This window comes from Dromaius novaehollandiae, chromosome 10 (assembly GCF_036370855.1).
Source record: "Dromaius novaehollandiae isolate bDroNov1 chromosome 10, bDroNov1.hap1, whole genome shotgun sequence".
Classification (NCBI taxonomy): domain Eukaryota; kingdom Metazoa; phylum Chordata; class Aves; order Casuariiformes; family Dromaiidae; genus Dromaius; species Dromaius novaehollandiae.
In genome coordinates this window covers 14,000,528-14,019,887 of record NC_088107.1, presented here as the reverse complement: position 1 = coordinate 14,019,887, position 19,360 = coordinate 14,000,528, and the positions used below count along the sequence as shown (strand labels likewise).

The 19,360-nt window shown below is 34.9% G+C and overlaps 2 protein-coding genes across 4 annotated transcripts in view; one reads left to right on the top strand and one right to left on the bottom strand.

Annotated features, from left to right (window-relative positions):
- The window catches only part of GLDN (gliomedin), a 117,297-nt gene that overhangs the window by 44,958 nt on the left and 52,979 nt on the right, over nucleotides 1–19,360 (top strand). Inside the window, exons 1-4 of one of the 3 annotated variants that reach the window (XM_064517363.1) lie at nucleotides 3,599–3,766; nucleotides 4,604–4,733; nucleotides 11,458–11,640; nucleotides 15,832–16,360. The exons of 1 other annotated variant lie outside the window; for it this stretch is intronic. The gene's annotated coding sequence lies outside the window, so the exon portion shown is untranslated. Of the gene's footprint in view, nucleotides 1–3,598; nucleotides 3,767–4,579; nucleotides 4,734–11,457; nucleotides 11,641–15,831; nucleotides 16,361–19,360 lie in introns of those variants that run through there. One more of the 3 variants, XM_064517362.1, reaches the window with a different exon arrangement.
- LOC112981439 (aromatase) lies at nucleotides 114–17,824 on the bottom strand. The gene is given in 10 exon segments (XM_026097083.2): nucleotides 114–224; nucleotides 226–441; nucleotides 3,424–3,665; nucleotides 6,460–6,622; nucleotides 7,259–7,373; nucleotides 9,347–9,461; nucleotides 10,207–10,383; nucleotides 12,229–12,383; nucleotides 15,763–15,913; nucleotides 17,667–17,824. Coding segments are annotated over 10 exon segments (1,587 nt in total). The 5' UTR covers nucleotides 17,809–17,824.

The following is a 19,360-nucleotide window of genomic DNA, read 5'->3' as shown; positions in this document are numbered from 1 at the left end:
TTACTGTATTCAAGCTGTGGCCAGAACATGGTTCTGCTGTGCAGGTGGAACAGGTGGTCACCTAGAGCAGTAGTGATTTCGGGTGAACAAAATGTTTTACTCCTTATGTTTACCTAGGAAAGATGAGCATTTCTTAATCTGGCGGTGGCTGAGAAAGCCCTGTAGCTTTCACCCTGCTGATGATCTATTTTAGACATCCTGATTCTTGTTTGTGCTTCTTCTTGGTGTGAAAACCATTTCCAGCAAAGGCTGTCTTTCTTTTGGGTGCATGGATAAGTCATTGTTTTTCTGGATGTTCTTAAGGCCTCTTCCTTTCATTGTCTGTACTCTGCACCGTCTCAGAAGAGTTACCAGAATCGCTTTCATCATTACCATGGCAATAAACTTTCCTACACAGCCCCGAGGGCCAAATCCAAAAGGTTGGAAATAGCGTGAAGGAACCTGCATAGAATAACATGAGGAACAAAATTGTAAGACAAATTTTTCTTCAGAAAATAGGCAAAGTTATGATGGAAATCTGTAGTAAATATTTTCTGAGAAAACTTGTGGGAAGAACCTCTTTGGAGCAATTACTTTGTTCCTTATTCCTGAGTTATTTGTTGACCACACATACTGTTGCTTTGTTTTTTCTTAGTCTTTATGCTGAACACCTCTCAATCAAGTCAGGCCAAAATACAGAAATACCTGTTGGAGATGTGCCATTTTAAATGCTAAGATAGCAGAAAACATAAAGTTAAGCAGCTGAATTCTGCGTGTGTGTTGCAGTTTGTTCATCTAGTGAACTACAAGGGATTTTACCATAAGCTGTGAAATGGAGAGAAGCTTTAACATACATCAAAGTTCATTAAAAATGTAAGTAGTTCATAAAAAGTTCATTACAAAGTCCATAAATATCTGAGACAAAGGCTGCTACCTTGTCTAATGATAATTATAAGGTTATATACATACTATAATTGTCACTAAAAAGCTAGTGTGCCTGTGAATTAATTTGTCATAACATATAATGAAAAAAATTTTAATTAGCATCTAATACAGAGATAATGTTTATAATTTCTGACCTATCAATTAAAACGTCAGATGCAGGATTCTCAAAACTACTGAAGAATGCACAGCCAGCTTCTGCTGCCTTTATTGATGTTGAATAGATCAATTTTCCAAAGCATTCCCAACAATGCAAATAGGACTGCTTAAAGGAAAACTGCCTGTTATGAATAAGTAAAAGTAAGTCTTGCTATAACTAAATTATTTTTCTTCATTTGTGTACTTAAATTACTTTTGGGGTTTTTTTTATTATCTGTGTTTTTCTGCTTTTCTATTTAACCCAAGAACTTAGTAGAAGAAGTTGCTTTGCATTGAATTATTTAGGAGAGTTATTCTTTTCTTTTTTTCTCCTTTGCAGTCTGAGAAAAATGTCTTCTGTTTAGATTACTTCAAATAATGAAGTGAGATGTGCTTTTTGATGAATGATAGGTAAATACAAATGTTCATCATACAGAGCAGGATAGCAGCTGGCAGTACAGCACAATGGCAAAGGCACAGCCTGGGAAAATGGAAAAATGTTTAGATTCTAACAATGGAATCTTATCATAAATGATGGTGTGGATTGCTATTCGCTTAGAGAACTGAGTGGAATTTGTGCCTGCTAGAATAATTATGTGGCAAATAGAATGCATCAAGTCAGATAGAAAATGCGTGGTTAAATATTTGGTCAAGGGGAAATATTTTTAGCAGCAAAGTGTGCTCATAAAATAAGCAAGAAATCCATTTTGATAAAAATAGCTAGAATGAAAATAATGGGCAAAACTGAGGAAATTATTCACAGTGAATAGTTAGTTTAATAAACTTAATCACTTATTCTCTTGAATTTTATACAATGTCTTTTTTTCTGATTTGTTGTTCTTAGTACTCTGTGCAATTTGTTGTGGGTAATCAACTAGCAGTTTAGAAATGTTAACTTTTTTTAGTTCTGACTGTGTGTGTGGCATACATAGTACCTATGCTTTTTTGGAAGGAAAATTGTAAAACTTAGAGGCATGTTTCTGGCTTGAACATTCACATCTTTTGTTTCCTTATTCTCTTAAGTATTTCTTCAGTAAGCCCATTTTTGGTGCAACAAAGTGGGTCATCTTTTTATTTCTTTAAAACAAATCAGTATTCGTGGACACCTATGTGTGCAGCTTCTAACATCTTTTTTTTAAAAAAAAAAGCGTTGCCAGGTAACAAAATGATTTCCAAATTGTTTTGGTTAGACAAAATGAGAACTGTGAAAGCGGTGGGAAGCATTAACGCTTTACCTTCAACCCCATTTGACCTTAGTTTTGACAGGTCATTAGAAAATACAAGATTAATCTTGCATATCAGGAAAATCTGTGGATCTAGGATAGTGAGGCTAACCTTCTGCAGTTGAGATTCCCTTCATAGGGCTAAACTGACTACTGCTTCCACTCTTGCATGGCTCCTGGTCTTAAGATCTTGCTAATTGCCTCGGAGGAGTACTAACCAAACCTTAATATTTCCTAATTTGTACTCTCTGTCACTTGAATTGCAGTACCTTCCGTTTCCATTTGCACTGGCTAACTTAGTCAAAAATGAGAAATGAAACTTGGAGTGCAGTCGGTTTACAGTCTTTCAATACATTTTTAATCACTCCAGATGGTTATTACTGAACAGTACATTTTTGGAAAACAATTGTTAATCAATAAACATAGCAGCAAAATTCTGAATGAAAGAAAATAATCTGAAGGATGAGTTACGGTAATAGGGATTAGAAAAAAATAAAAGTGCTATTGATACAGGACTCAGTACTGTAGGCTAAGGAAAGTTCTAGTGCTGTTGGGACCTAGAATAAAACTTGTATTAAAATGTTTTGCTGAACTGGGACTGAATTACTCAACATTTCCAGTACTGAGCTGATTAGAACTCAGGACTTCCATTTCAGTCCATGAAGGATGTTTATTTCCATTTAGGAAAAGTAAAGAAATTTTTATTTGAATAGAATGGGCCAGCTAGATTTTCCATCTCTCAGGAGTTACTATACCACTTCACCTCCCCAGAGATTCCTCCTGCAGACTCAGCTCTGTGTACTGCTTGCATGGCTTTAGCTCCCTAAAGCCTCTTCATATTTTCTAATATGAGGGAATATAATGGAAACTGTGTGTGTTTTGGACACATTTCACAGAAATTTGTAATAAAAATCAAGGTGTCTGGGAAACTCTTAGTTTTCAGTAACATCTTTTTTTTCCAATTAAAAGACACCTTGGTAGGAAAATTTCCTGCCAGCTCTAATAATAAGAGAGCAGGATGTATAGCTAGCTAGACACTTAGACAAAGGGAAAACAGACTTTTGATCAAAATAAGAGGAGGATACATTTTTCAGAAGAAGTAGTACCCCATTTCCTATAAGAAAAAAGACACAAAACTTACGTTCTTCTCAAAATTTTCAAGAGAAAACTCATTTGGCTTTGGGAAGAATTCAAGCTTATGCATACGTCCAATATTGAGAATAATGTTTGTTCCCTTTTTCACAGGATAACCATCAATTACATCGTCTTGTAAAGCTTTTCGCATGATCAAGTCCACAACTGGCTGGTATCTCATGCTCTCATAAATAAAATTCTCCACAATTTTTAAGTTTGGCATGTCATCACTCTGTATGTCTCTGTCACCTTGAGGAATAAAACAGATAACGAAGAAGTTGTTTATGAATTTCACAGCTTCATCATGCAAATACCAAAACATTTGTGGAAGATTCTCAGTTCTTTGCATGGTAGGTAAGATCTAATGGCTTCCGAGTAGCTTGGTATGGGCTCACATACCAGGGAAACCTGCTCTATTGTTTATCCACACAAGCCCTAACTTGATAACCTATGATCTGCTCCAGAGCTCTTCCTTTTTGTACATTATGAGTCTCTATCTTGATTTCTTGTCAATAACAAAACTCCAAAAGCCCTTCCCTGGCTCTGAGCGCTGCATACTAATTCCTTCATATGACCGAGAGCAACAAAACACAACCGAAAAAATCTTCTGAGAACTGACAGCAGATAGAATCTGGGAATAGTCTACAAGTGGGAGAAGATGATTTTGTAGGGACCTTACATTTTCACTGTGTGATTGGGCTTTGCTGGATGTACTGCTAGGTCCTAGTGTGATCTGGCAATTTCAGTTAGCCTGAGTAAGTTTCTCCTGGTGTGCTTCCTTCAGCAGCAGTGCCAGTGCAGCCTACCAGCAATGTGACATACTACCAGTGTGGGAGCGTCATCTTGACTAGTTACAAGATACGTGCAGCTCAAGAGAGACAGGCTGATCACTGCAGTTGTAGGTTTCTGAGATAAAAAGATACCCTTGTTACCCCAGTTGGTCATTTGCTGAAGGAAAGACAACAATGTTCTACTGCCTTCTCCTTTCAAGGCTACCAGGAAGAAGTAGAGAAGGTGAATAAGAAAGTAGTCAACTCCCATAACAATAAAATGTTATTTATTGATCTTAGTGGAAATGGAAACAACATTCCTCCACTCTTTAGATCAAATAAAATCAAACCTACTCTTAGTGCATATCATTGATCTGTTTTACTTCCATATAGCTTGTCTCCCTGTGATATCTGTAGTCCTTCCAGAAACCTGTAGACTCTTTTCTACTGATGCCTGCAAAAAAGTCAGCCAAAGAACCTGCCTGCCAGCTGAGTTTCTTCAGAAAATTCCTGGATGCCTTTCTTGTCCAGCTCTGCATTTCTAGAGGTACTACATTACATTTCTAGAGTTTCTGATTTCCAAATTGAAAATTTTCAGATCTCTAGAGGGTTCTTTAAAGCTCTACCAACTTCTACTCCTTTAAGTTCAGGAAACTGCAAATCTCTGCTATTTTATTACATTTTAGCCAGCTGTTGAATTACTGACATCTTAGTACTTTTTCCATTGCTTTGTTACCTTTTCACTGAAATGTAAAGTAATACTTTTGAAATGTAAAGAAATGGTAGAATGTATTGATGTCTTGGCAGTTTCGGGAATGATTTGAAATCTGAACTTTAGAAAAAATAATTGTAATTCTTGCTTTTTGGTCAGTTACTCAGAAGTATTTCTTGGTTAAAAAAAAAAAAGACTTAATATCATCTGGAGTCTATTGTATGCTCTCTCAAACAAGAATGTTTATAAAATCAGAGACCTTGTTGCATCAAAGCAACAATGCAGCAAAGGTGAGATGTTACGCTAGGAAGTTAACTATGTCAAAGACTTATAAGTTATTAAATTAGTGCTATCTCTTCAAGCTACACAGTACTTCCTGAAGAAAACACTGATGTGTAAGAAATTGTAAGAGGCAGTTTATTTTAGCAAACTTTGAAATACTCTGGCACAGATGGATTTCACTGAGGCATTTTATAGTGATGGGTCTGCATCTGATTTTTGGTGTCGTCGCATCTGAGCGCTGCTATGAAGTCAAGTATAGTTGTGAAAGGAACCATTTCAGCTATATATTAGTGTAACTTCTTGCTGCTCTTATGGCTTACAGGATTCAACGTTTTTGCTAAAGTAAGCAAGCTGATACCAAACTTCACAGTTTGCTGGATGGTAGGTGACAAGGTTTCAGGCCAGTGAGAAAAATGGCCATATGCAAGACAAGAAATGCTGTTTCCTACATCAGGAGGGAGAATGATGACAAAATAATGTACTAAGGTTTTAAGATAGCATTGAAAATATTTTCAAAATGAATGCAGCATTTTTTCAAAATGAATGCAGAATGTATTTAAAATTTAATTTAAAAGTACCTCAGTAAAAGAGCTAATGATTTGTTATTTCAGTGTCCAACTGACCACAAGTAAATGCTGAATAAGGATGACTGAAATTATTTATCTGTGTAGTTCAGTAGGATGTTCAGGCTTTGACTGAAGGCTAGAGAAAGGGAAGAAGAGAAATTTGGAATATTTTGACTGTGTTTTGAAAGGTTAGTCATTAGTACTTAAAGAGGAGACCAGTCTGAGATTAAAATGGGATGAGAGCAGAATATGATATGACAATTTTAATTTTGCTTAATCTTGCCATTCTGCAGTCAGAGCGAAACTTAGTTGAACGTGTTCTGTATATTCATAGGGAAATACTGGTGATTAGAAGCATCTGAAATGAGTTTCTCATTTTGCTGCTGCAAGGTAAATTGAGAATAATTTCACTGGAATTTATGAGGTGACTGCTGATTTGCACTGCTGTTCCTGAGGTGTGAATTTAACACATTCTTTCTAACAGATTGTCAAATCTGATGATTCCTATTTGAAACTATCCTAAAAATAGTTCATCTTCTTTCATTTGTTCTTGAATAAAATGCCTTTTACATATAACAATAATTTGTATACTTTGCAGCAAATGGTCACGTTAGAAGAAAATCCTAGAATTTTCAGCCTTGGATAATGGAAATCAGATCACTACTGAAGCAAAATTGTATTCCAGCATCACAGACTTTGCAGCTTCTGCTTACCCATAACAGTTTCAATTTCTCTTATCATCTCGTCTTCCACTGCAGGGTGCTCTGCAATTAGTATTAGCATAAAGAAGAGCGTCACGGACAGAGTGTCAGGAGCAGCAATCATCATCTCCAGTACACACTGGTTCACATTCTCGGCAGTCAGATCTCCTCGGTTCTGAAAAATCAAAAGGGAAGAATGTTGATTGCTGACCTCTGATGCCAACAGAAGATCTGATAGCAGTAGGAAGGGAAGGATCTAGAATACATGCTTGAAACAAAAGTTGAAATCCTGCCCTTCAGTCTCATATGCTAAATAACATTTCTTTCTTGTCTTTCAGAGAAAAAACTGAAAACTTATGTTTTGATGAGTGCATATGGTCTTACAGAAAAGCAAGGGTTTGTTCTTAGCTCAGATCCTTATTGATTTGTTACCTTTCCTCACAAAGTTTTTGAGCTGTCAGGGATTATGCAGAGTTAGGGTTTACATATAATTTAGTGCTTTTGTGGACAAAAGGTGATGTACCAAGATGAAATACAGAGGTTAGGGAGAGACTGGAAGATGTTTACTGACAGACTCTCTAAATACTGTTTAAGCCATTAAAAAAAAAGAAAAATTTCTTTCTGAAGATGCAACTATTCAATGTTTGAATCACTCTTAGGGTATCCCCAGGACTAATGAATTCGTATCTCTTTAAGATGACATGACTTTCAGAAAGATACAGGATTTGCAACTTAAACTTAGCATATTGTTATTGACAGGTGAATGTTAGAATATTCAAAGTTGTCAGTGTTTTGAGTACATTGCCATTACCTGTGCAAAAATCAGCTGGGATGCAAAGTCCATGTGATCGTCTAACTTTTCAACAGTGGAGAGCTTTTGTCGTTTCTGTTCTATTAAGATTTCCATTGCTCCTTTCAAATCCTTGCTGAAAATAGATAAAATCTGTATTGGTAAATATCTGCAGACTTTTAGTATATGCTAGGATATGATCAGAAACTTGGAGGTTATACCAATAAAACGTCTAGGAATGGAAGAAACGGTATTCTAAGAATGGCAGTAAAACAGGGCAGATTGCCTCTGGCATTCAGAAAACTGATTGCTGCTCTTGTAGTGAGGTCATAAGAGCATTGAATTGCTGTACTACAAAAAAATTACATAATTGCAGGTCATATAATTGCAGATACTCCAGCAAAGAATAAGTAGAACATTACAGATACCCTAGCAATAAAAAACTAAGACCTATGTTAGCTTTGAAAAAAATGTTTCACAAGGAATTTCACGAACTGACTTAATATTGAGAGAAGCCATATCTTCCCTTATTTGTTACAAATTAATTGTTTGTTAATTTTGACTGAAATCTTATTCTTTTTTTATATGGGGTAGATCGAAAGGGATGAAAAAGGTCTGCACATCCTATTAATGAATGGAGTTTTTTTAAAAAAGTTACTAATAGTTCCAAAGTTCTTGTTTATTTCCTTTTATTCTATACTGTATTTTATTATTACCTAGTGAATAAAATGAACCTAGAGAATGTGAAGGATAATTGTTAGAAAAATGCAGAGAAAATGATACTATATTGATGATAGAGTTGATCTATTTTTTCATATTTATGTAGTCAGCAATACTTCATCAACAGTTTGTATTTCAGTAGTAGAAAAATAACAAAGTAACAATTTTTACTTTTTTATTCTGGATTTTCAATTAGCTATAGATTTGAATGTAATTTTTTTAAAAAAGTATTTTGAAAAACCACATAAAAATTCGTAGATGAAGTCCTCAGGTTTTCCATTTTTTGTGCTTTTTGTTGCTGTGTTGGAATATTTGATTGGCTTTATGAGAGTAAATGCATTTAAAACTTCAGACCTGATAAGGTTCTCATTTGAAATAACACATTTCTTATCTACTGGAAATAGAGAATGGTCCTTCTTCCCAACTTCATCAGCAAAATATCAGAAGTCATGGTATGTTGTGATTTTCCTTCACTTTAAAGTCCATCAATCTTTATCATTTTTGCAGTAGGAATTTATTAATATGTCCATTTTAACGTGATTGTTTTTGAAACATGAGTATTTGCTCATATGGACTTTCTAGTTATAATTACAATTACAGTTAGCTAATATTAGAAGCACAGGATAAAGCAGTGATAATTTCCATAATATAACTGTCTAGGAAATGTTAGAGGGAGAAAGTAAATCCTGTTTATAAGGGAATTATCATTTACTTTCAATGAACTTCTTTCTCTTAAATCCCTCTTCTTATATAGCTGTGTCCAAACAATTTATTACACATGCTTTGTAACAAGTATTTTCTCAAACTAGATGGACTTTGAATCCAAATGAATGAAGTGATTGCCATGTCTTTTTATAGCCAGTTCTCTTTCAGCAGAAGAAAGTAAATGAGATCATTGGAATAGAAGACGTGTTTTGTGTTTTCACAAACAGGAAGATGACAAAAAGTATTTGTTTCTTGTATATGAAAAACAATGTCATGAATTTAGACGTGATTTCTTGTTTTCAGGAACTGACAATCTGTAGTCTACATTTGACTCTCCTTGACTAGGTAGCAAATGTAATTTAACCCCATAGGATCACTTTTCCTTGCCTGTTTCAATTGAACCAGTTGTTTCAATTTGATTTCATATTTGAAGTGGCATTAACTAATATTTTGGTGGGTAAATTAGGCAAAGGCTTTTAATGGTCCCCTCAGATCAACCACTTGCAGCAGCAAATCTTGTTCTGTTGCTGTCTTGGTTCTGCAGATAAAGTGGATTTTAGCCAGTCACTCTTGCAAGTTTCACTATTTATTTATTTTCTAAAGAAGAAGAGCAAAAAATTAAGGAAGATTTTGCTAGAAGGGATGAATCTTGCTCAAATGATCTGTAAAACTGCTGATACTTACACTGCCTCTTCGTATTTCTTGCACAGCCAAGAAATCTTAAAAAAGATATCAGGCTTTAATAAAAGTGCTTGCCAAGCATCAAAGTAGTTCTGAATCTTAAGCACGAAGGCACTTTCTGAAAATAGAAGTTAACAAACAGCAGTACAAAATGTAAACTTTAATAGCCAAATAACACACACATGCTTCAGAAAAATGAATAATGAGTCCCTGCTCCTACTTCCACTAAGTTCATGAGAATTTGATAAACATTTTGTTTTAATATGTGGTAGATAACGTTAGGAAACATTTGTTGCGCACTGTAGAAAAGGTACAGTTCTTTGTAAAAACCCATGTTAGGCAGCTAAAAGGAGACAGTGGTGTGACAACCAGAGCCAAATCCTCTCCCACAGGAGTGCAGAAGTAGAACTCTATTGCAGCCTGGGGTATTCTACACATTATGATAAGATTAATTCTCTCAAATGTTTTTGGGAGTGAAGAAAGAATAGAAGACTGAGAAATTGTAAGGTGAACTTTTCAAGGCAGCCATTTAGCTAGGTGGAAAGATTTCTGATTCTTACCCGCATATAATGCTGGGATTGTACCAGCTCAGTGCATAAAAATCTCTGTAGTTGCTACTGTTTACTTAAGATGAGTGTGACAAGCTGAATACATATTTTTGATCGCATAAAATTCTCTTTTGTAACTGGAATCATCTATCATTAAATCAATTTCAGTTAATGATTTGATAATCCAAGAGCCTGCTCATGCTCTGTTTTCTGAAACAAAATTTTTGAATGATGTCAATGAGAAGTTTTTCTTGGATATGCACTTTATGTGTGTTCATATACCATGACAAGGTATATGAATAAAGCTGCCAGTACCATCCAAAGGGATCCCTAGAAAGAGCTTGTTAGATGTGTCAAGCATGATCCGTCTCATAAGATTCAACACGTTGATGTTTCCCATTTCAGTGGTCACCTCCTCCAGCTTGTCCAGGTGATCAGTTGTTGATTCAACACAAATCGCTATCATACGCACAAGACCAGGACCAGATAGAGCTGAAATACATATGCAAAATGATCAAAAGGCTGATGAATTTTCATACCTTTTTAATAACTTACCTACTGACAATAAAGTTGCCAGTAAAATGTAAAGCATTATAATCTGTCTGGAATATCACAGTTTTGAAACTTACTGATTTAACATCATTTGGAAGAAAAATGTAAACGTTTTGAGTTAAAATGGCAAGGAACTCAAAGTCAAAATTTTGTTTGTGTCCAGCCAGTTTGTATCTCAGATGCATGTTTTTTGCAAGGTTCACACTGTGTTAGAAAAAGTTATTTGGCGTTTGTGCTCCCTAAGGGAGGCCAGCGTACCCCTGTCTGCAGTACAGGCACTGTGGACATCCTGTCTCATTTGTGTGCAGTGACACTGAGCAGGAAAGTTAGGTTGGGGATTTGCTGGGAGGACCACTGGAGTTTCAGAGAGTATAACTTTCAGGTGTCCTTAAACAGCATGGCAGCTTTGCAGTAAGCTATTCAGAACCTCAAGTGACAGTGGACATAATGAAGCCTGGTCTGGCAGTATGCAGTGCTTTGGCCAACTGTGACCACCTATGGACAACAGAGATAGTGTCATGATGGTTTTATTACATTTTAAGAATTTAAAAACAACCAAAACCAGTGGTTAGTTCTGTTGCTGTTTAATTCAGTGGGATGTTATGATAGACTCCAGCTGACACAGGTTTAGATGTTTTTTGAGTGATTTGGAGTTTTTGAGTGATCTTGCCCAAAATACTCCATTTAAATTACTTTTCCATATAAGAATTGCTGTAGTTGCCTCATGGATATTATTTTAGTAAATATATGGAGAGAAGTATTGTGTGTGTGTAACTGAGGTGATCGATGTTATAAACACGAGAAAACTGGTCATTCTAGGAATGAGTAGAAGAATGTATTTTTTTTCCTGCTGTCTTCAACCAGCACAAAATTTCTGATATTTTTCAAAAGCAAAATGAAGCAGGAAAGGCCCAAGTGTCAGGCAGAAGCCCAGACACCAACAAAATAATATAGAAAACTTAACAGATTATTAATTTCTTTAAGATTTTATGCCATTTTACTTTCCTTATTCAGGTTCCAGAATTGCCATCATAAACTACTTCAGTCTCAGCTGATGAGAATCTTTTCTGAACTGTTTGTTGCGGAACAACAAAACAATGAAGTGTGGCAGTTTTTTAGGAAAAATGTTAGATCGTTGGAATAGCTAATTCTAAAGATCTACAAACACTGTGAAAGTTTCCAGTTTGTGGAAACAAGGTGAGTCCAGAAATTACAGATTTAAATAGTAACACTGCATGTTTTAGGATTGTTATATAGTTTCCTATATGAGTTCAAACTAGTTATATTAATTAGATAAATCTTTCTATTTCTTATTTAGGCTTGTTGCTACATTGATTCTTAGTGTATTAAATGGATTAATAAATAGTACTGCTGTGAATATCTAAATTCATTTTGAAACTGTAGGCATGTTTTTTCAAATAGAGCAAGAGAGAAAATTCTTTGAGTTAATTTGAAGCTGGAACAGGAAGCATCACAGACATTTATGTAAGTGTCAGTTGAGCTAATCTGAATGCTAGACTTTAAATGTAGAAACACTTGAAACTGAGGGCATAATTTAATTTTGTTGTAATCAGAAGGGATTAAAAATCTGCACAACTATTTCAAGACCATTTCAAATAACATACCAAGCAGGGTGGGTGTGAAAGAATACATGCAATAAAATATTTCTGTGGGATGTTTAAAGGGAGAACTGCTTTCTATGATTTAATTATGAAAGGAAGAAACAGCATTTCCTAAAAAATAGACTGTATGCTAAAGTGATGCAGTATAATCACACTGATTTACCTTTGGTGAAAAAGGGTCGAATTTCTTTCCAGTGTGCTGGGTTGTTATTAAATATTATCCCATTTTCATACATGCCAATGCATTGTAATCCAAGCTTGCTTCCAAATCGAGAAACATAGTGCCAATGTTTCATTACATGGAACACACTTGAGGATCTGGAAAAGAAAAGGAAGGGGGGGAAAAAAAAGGCAAACAAAATGTTTCATTAATATATATGGAACATTTATTCTGATATGCTGTACTTGCTCTGAAGTGCTGACCTGCTCTTTTGAGACAACAGTCTCAGTTTAGCAGGAAGTACAATATTTGACATTCAGTGTTGTTCCTTTTACATGGTTAAAAAAACTTGTCAATAAAATGACTTCAGAATGTGTATTAGAGCAATAATGTATTCCATAAAGGCTTGAATCTATTTTTTTTAATGAAAATGTAAATGGCTACTGTAAGATTTTAATCTCAACACTGTATATACATATACAGTCATAGAAACATGAGATATACTGCAAGGTAATGGCTAATGTCATGTTTCAGAAGATGAGGTAAAATATTTTAATGATATTTATATATATTACTGTACAATGGAAGTGTTAGTTGTTGGGGGGGGGGGTTGAGATCTGATTTACGGATCCTTAAAAATTTCTGGCAGACATATGGAATTCAAATCTACTGATGGTTGGTGTGCTTTTTAAAAACACTAGAGAAGTACTCCTCAGGTGCTCAGAACACAGGTTGAGAAACACTGCCATAGAACATTATAGATTGTATTATGAACTAAAACACAAGGCCTGATATGTGTATCATGTAAAGGATAAGGCAGTGTAACTGAAGGTGATGTGTTTAACATTTATATAGGTTTCTAATCCTTTTATGCTAACATTGCAGTTGATTTCCCAACTGACTTCATGCATTTCTAGAAGTGTTAAACGTTGTGTACTACCAATTTCCCTTGTCCTTGGCAAATATTTTGGGAGAAAATTATTTGTACGTATTAATACATATACATATCCATACATAGAAATTTGCTGCAAATAACTTGTCCAAAAATATGTCATCTGTTAATTCCTTAGACAAGAAAAAAATATTTGTCTTGCTTGTAGGCAGTAACTGGGCAGGCTTTCGGGAACATGATTCCTAACTTTCACTCAAGTATGTTAAAGGAGCATGGACAAATTCTGCTCATCTTGATGTGCTCAGTATTTGTGTTACACAAAACTTAAGAGTTGCTCTTTGATTCAAAATAATCAGACAGTTGATAACAGACTCTATCATGTGTATTAATGTTAGCTATACTTTTTAAAACTATTTGTTAACTTCCAGATGCGTATAGAAAGCACAAATATGCATGTATAATTTATTATACAGCATCATAATATTAACAGATAGAATTATTCACACATAAAAGTATTAAATTGAAAAAGAAACTTTGTAATACCAAACATGTGGCATAAATATTCCTAAAATAGAAATGTAGGAAAATTCAGGATATGTACTTCTTTACAAAATTTATTTAAACATTACAGGTTGTGACCAGCATTATTGCTTTAAAATATAATTTCCTTTAGAGGGAGCTAGCATCTTAGAAATGCTGACCTGATGACAACATGATCAAATCAAAGCTAACAAAAAGAAATAAAATCAGATGAGCATAGATGAAAGTTGTACAGTAAGCTACTTTCTATACCATGTTGCATACTCTGTGGACCAAATCCCAGATTTCTTATTCTGGGTTAATTTATTCTTTAGCTAGGCAAAGTAAGTGGGAATTTTGCTATTGACTTTAGCAGTACCAGGTTTTTCACTTTAGTTTTGCATGAGCAGAGATCGATTAATACCGATGTACTGCATGATACAAATGAACTAACAGAGAGTAAGGATTAGAGTAGAAACAGAGAGGACTGTGTCTGCAGCTCCAACCTTCCAACCAAGGAGCGGAGCATATTCTCTTTTTAGTATACTTCCCCACATCTGCTTTCTTTTCTACTTTTCTTAAAGGCTTTTGGACATTAAAGAACATAATCTCATTAAACATTTCATGATCATGAAAACAGGGCCTTGAATTATGATAGCTGTCCCAAGAATGGAAAGGCTCGCTCTGCTTCCTTCCATTCCACATATCTACAGAGGAGACATATAATAGAGTATTAAGGAATGATTTCAAGATATGACCTTGTATAAGCATGTGTTCCTTATAAAACTGTTCTGTGAAGTCCTCCAAAAGACAGTGTGTGTGACAAACTGCAAATCTTTCTCTGTATGCATTACATCCCAATGTGATTACAACTGATGCTAAAAAATCAGGTGACATCAGTAGAAACAGTATGTCTTTACTGAAATCAGGCTGTGTTTAGTTTTACATTGAATTTATGGACCACTCTGAAAACTTGATTCTATGATATAGTTGAAAATGTTAAATGTTAAAAATGTTAAATACTAGTTCTCCATGTGCTGTTAATGCTTTTAAGCAGAAATGTTTGAAGAAAAGTGATGTATTGACCATAAAGTCTGATGCATCTATGGCATTATTTTTTACCAGCATTTCTGATGAGTTGCTAATCAGGTAACACAGGAAATGTAAGAGAGTAATAACAGTTTATATGATCAAAACGTTATACGTTATATTACATTATATTATTATAGCATTTATATGATCAAAACATTGTACAGACATTAAGTAATTAATCTTTATAAAACCTATGTATGGTAGGAGAATAAATAGTTTTCCCATCATGATTGCCTCCTTTTACAGAGGTAAAAACAGAGATGAAGCTGACTTGCCCAAATCCACATGGCAAATCCTGTGATAGGGACTTCCATACTATGTTGTCTTCTATAAGCTTTTACATAATGAGAGAGCTGAATATGGATTGATATGCTAATAAAAAGATTTTGATTCTTATCCATTATGCATGGAAAACATTTTGTTACTTTTTTTGTTCATGGCATAATTCATGAGCATCCAGATGATCCAATGCAGAAGGAAAGCAAACATCCACTGGAGGTAATAAAGTGATAGATGGCGGTTTAGCATTGTGTTTAAAGCTGTTCGTAATCGAAATCTGTGATTAGCCCCATTATTTGCAGTGGAATTACAATCCTATAATACTGCATTTGCTTAATTACCTTGTTGAACCGCAGCCATAATCTTCAGGCATTACTCTTATTTTAAAGAGAGCCTAAATAAGAACAAAGGAAACTAAATTTGGCTTAATTCTGCGTTGCAGTCAATCAGTCTAGGTTCCTCTATAGCGTGTAATCTTAGTATTACGTGGAATAGTGAAAGAGATATTAAGCATTTTTTCTAGGTTTAGGGCTATAATGCTTGATCTTCCATTCCACTAACAAAATGAGAGAATCCATGTGGACTTCAAAAGTAATTTTTTTAAAAAAATGAAAGGTTAGAAAAAGATCTGTGAATGGCAGAAAGTAAAAGATTTATGTTAAGATGATTTTTGAAAATAATTCTACTTTAGAAAATATTATTATTAATAATAATGATAATAATATTATCATATTATTAAAGAGAGAAATATTTACTTGCTAATTATAAATGTTTCTTCACCGCTGATCCAAACTCTTACAAATTCTCCGTATGTCTTATTGTAGTAGTTGCAGGCATTACCTACTCCCATCCAGAGAAATCTGCCATGTGAAAGGAGTGGACCAATTCCCATACAGTATCCAGGCCCTAAGAAATGGGATAAGAAAAGTATGATCTTAGCAATATTCAGTGACAAGAATATGTCTCTGCGCACCACCCTTTTCAAAGGACCATTTTACCTTACAGTCAAAGTCTGCATTGGACACTTTACATAAAATTGCCTTCTGAAGTTCTGTCCTGGAAGAATTTGTATCTGCACTGTTAAAACCTCATTTAATATCCATGGAAGCCTACAGTCTATGCAATGTGCATGCCACACATTACGCTCAATGTTTCTTTGTGCAAACTCAAACTACTGCTTTCAGATTGCTTGCTTTTGAAGGGATAATGGCTGGATATCAGAAAGAAGAAATGATCTAGAAAAAATGCATATAGTTTATTCATTTGTGACTTTAACAAATCCTTTGAGCGATCTTGGATGAATTTGTGCTAAAGTGTCATACTAACATCTACAAAAGTCAACATCCTTTTGCTGTAAGTAAATTAATTATATTTCTTTTAATTAATGGCAGTGAGAAAATAGTTATGTAAAGGAAAATGCATTTTAGTCCTGTAACTTATGAAAACAGCATGCTACAGCATGTAGGAGCTAAGAATGGAGTAAAATGTATTTAGTCAACAAAGTTCTCAATTCCTGCTATGTCCGAGCATCAAATTTCCTTCTTACAGCGGAAAAGTGAAAGTGGATAGGGCAGCAAATAATTTGCATAGTCACAGAATTCTTTTTAGAGGGAGTCTTTCCTCCTGCACTGAAAGCTCAGTTTGCCCCTTATAACGTCTGTAAAGTATACGTCTAACTCCATAAAACAAATTAAGTGCCTATAAAACTTCTGTATTTTATATTGTTTAAAAGACTTGCAAGCTGCTTAAGACTCCAGCCTTTACTAATAAGAATCAGAAGAACCTATGCTTGTTTCAATACCTGTAGGTTTAAGGCAAATTAATTTAATTCTCTCTTATTGAGCCCATCAAGCATTCAGACAGAATGTACAACCTTCTGTGAATGCTTTTTCTTCTTCTCTAACTTCACAAGGATTATAGGAAATTGAAGGATACTTGGAAATGATCTCCTCTCACATTACTTTTATTTAGGTGCCACTACATTGGGTTAAGATTACTGACTAGAATTATCCCTGATTTACACCATCACAAGATGTGTGCACTGTTTTAATTTATGCAGTGGATCATTACATTGTATCTGTTGGAGAATAGGCTGAATCAGTGATGCTTACCATAAGGCCCCCCCCCCCCCCCCAAAAAAAAAAAAAACATTACAGCAAGGGCCCTCTGAATGGGAAACCATTTGATGTTTTCCTGTTATGGAGCATCTTCAGTACCAAACACAGGGAGAAAAATTGATAACCTAATAAAATCCAAATAATTTCCCAGATAATATTGTTTGTTGCCAGTAAAGACAATTTGGAAAAGATTAAACTTACCACAAGTGAAAAGCAAAAGTACAAAATGCATATGAAAATATGAACATCTAGACTTGGTTGAAATGGTATCATATTTTTCTAGCATATACACAATAAAGCAAAAAGTAAATGTCATATTTTTATAGAGCTAAGCTAACTTTATTATGGAAGGTCTGAGTTCAAATAGAGCCTGTTAGATTTTCTTTTACCAGTTATGTTTTAAAAAGCTGTATTGTTTAAACTGACTTACTAAATTTCCTTGACGTGCAATTATTACACAGCATTCCCTTCTCACTTAAGTTTGAGAAACAAGAGAAATGCTTTGACAGCTTTTGGGGGATACATAGCTAAAGTTAGTTTACCTGGTATTGATGATGTTTCTTCTTGATTCCATATTAGAAATAGAAAGCATATGAGGAGGAGTATGGGCACTGTGGCCACTGGCATCACATCTGGTACCAGGCTGGTGATGTAGTGCATTGGATTCAGAGTTTCCAGTACCATCTTTTCCAAGAGATTCTGCTTTCCTTTATAGCGAAAAAGGTGGAAAGAGGCTGAATTTTCCAAACTCAAAGATACATTCAACTTTAGTGGGTACCTCACAATCCCTTTGTAGGTCCTGTAAATGAGCAAATTAGCTCTTGTAGCTTCATTTTATAATGAGACTGTTTGCCAGGACAAGCTGCATCACAAGTCAAAACAGACATGCAGCAGACACTCTTTTTGCTTGGAAATCACAAAGCTTTCCTGACCTTGGTATTGAAGCTTAGTTTTGGATACTTTGGCTGATAGACCTTTTATCTCTGATGTTGTCTTGGCTGGCCAATACTGAGGTTTACTCCTTGCAAATTTCTAACTAAAACACAAGAAATTAAACTTTCAGCACATGTGGAAGCATTGAATGAATTCAATTACAAGCTTTCATCTCTGTTACTTACCCTTTTTCCTTCCTATATGCCTGTAGTGTTTGTTAAAGTCTTTGGATTTCCAAAATAACTACATTGTGTTTTTCAGCAAACACGCACTGTATGTCAGGCTGTTGGCTGAAGCAGCATATTAGGTGTTTATTTATTTATTAATAATCAGCTTTTGAATGTAGTGTAGTGCATTGCATTTCTTTATGGTTCTTCTGCTAAATATTTGGAAAGATACAGTGTTTATTTTAATAAATGAGATCATGGATTGCCTGGTGCCATGTTTTCCTTCAGGCAGCAACCAGTACTTGACGAAGGAAAGGAAATCCAAACAAATGGACAGGTCTGTCATGTATAGGGGAGTAGAAGGATTCCTTCAAAGTTGTTTTGCATGTTTATGAATTTAAGTCCTAAAATATGAGAAGTGATTGTACCTGAGAAGGAAAATGTTATGTGAATGAGAAAATGTGACTAGTTGCTTGTAGCTGCACAGTAATCATTCTTAATAAATGAACCTTCTTAATAAATGCACACCTTCTTAATTCGCATCTGACAATAATTAGGAATAGATTTGCTCTGTTCTTTTCAGTGGTAATATCTCAAAGTTGAAGGATGTAGTTTACTCAGTATGAAGCTTTTCCTTGCAGCCTACTCTCCCCAAGTGCTTTCTCATTTATTTTGTGCTTTGGTCTCACATTGCAGAAGAGTCTACATCCTACTTCGTAGTAACTGTTAATAATAGTATTATATTAAACAATGCCAAGAATAAGATATATGCTTTCCACATGCTAAGAAGATTGGTGTTTACAATCTAAGTAGAAAATGTAAAGAGTAAAGACAAAAGCTGGGAAAGAGAGCAAGCAGTGAAACCTTTCAGGTACAAGTATTGCTCCAGTATTTTGGATTATTACTATGAAATGCTTCTGATATTTTTGTGATTCAAAATGGCCATGGCACAATATGCCAGATGACTTTTTAGAAATATACATGGTATTCGAATAGCTAGTAGCAGACATCTTGTGTTACATGCTTGTATAATCTCATATCTTGTACATGTTCAGCTGTTGTACTGTCTTGCATGTTCGGAAGGACAGTTTAGCTGTCTGAAGCAATTTTGAACATGGAATGTGTTTTTTAGTGAT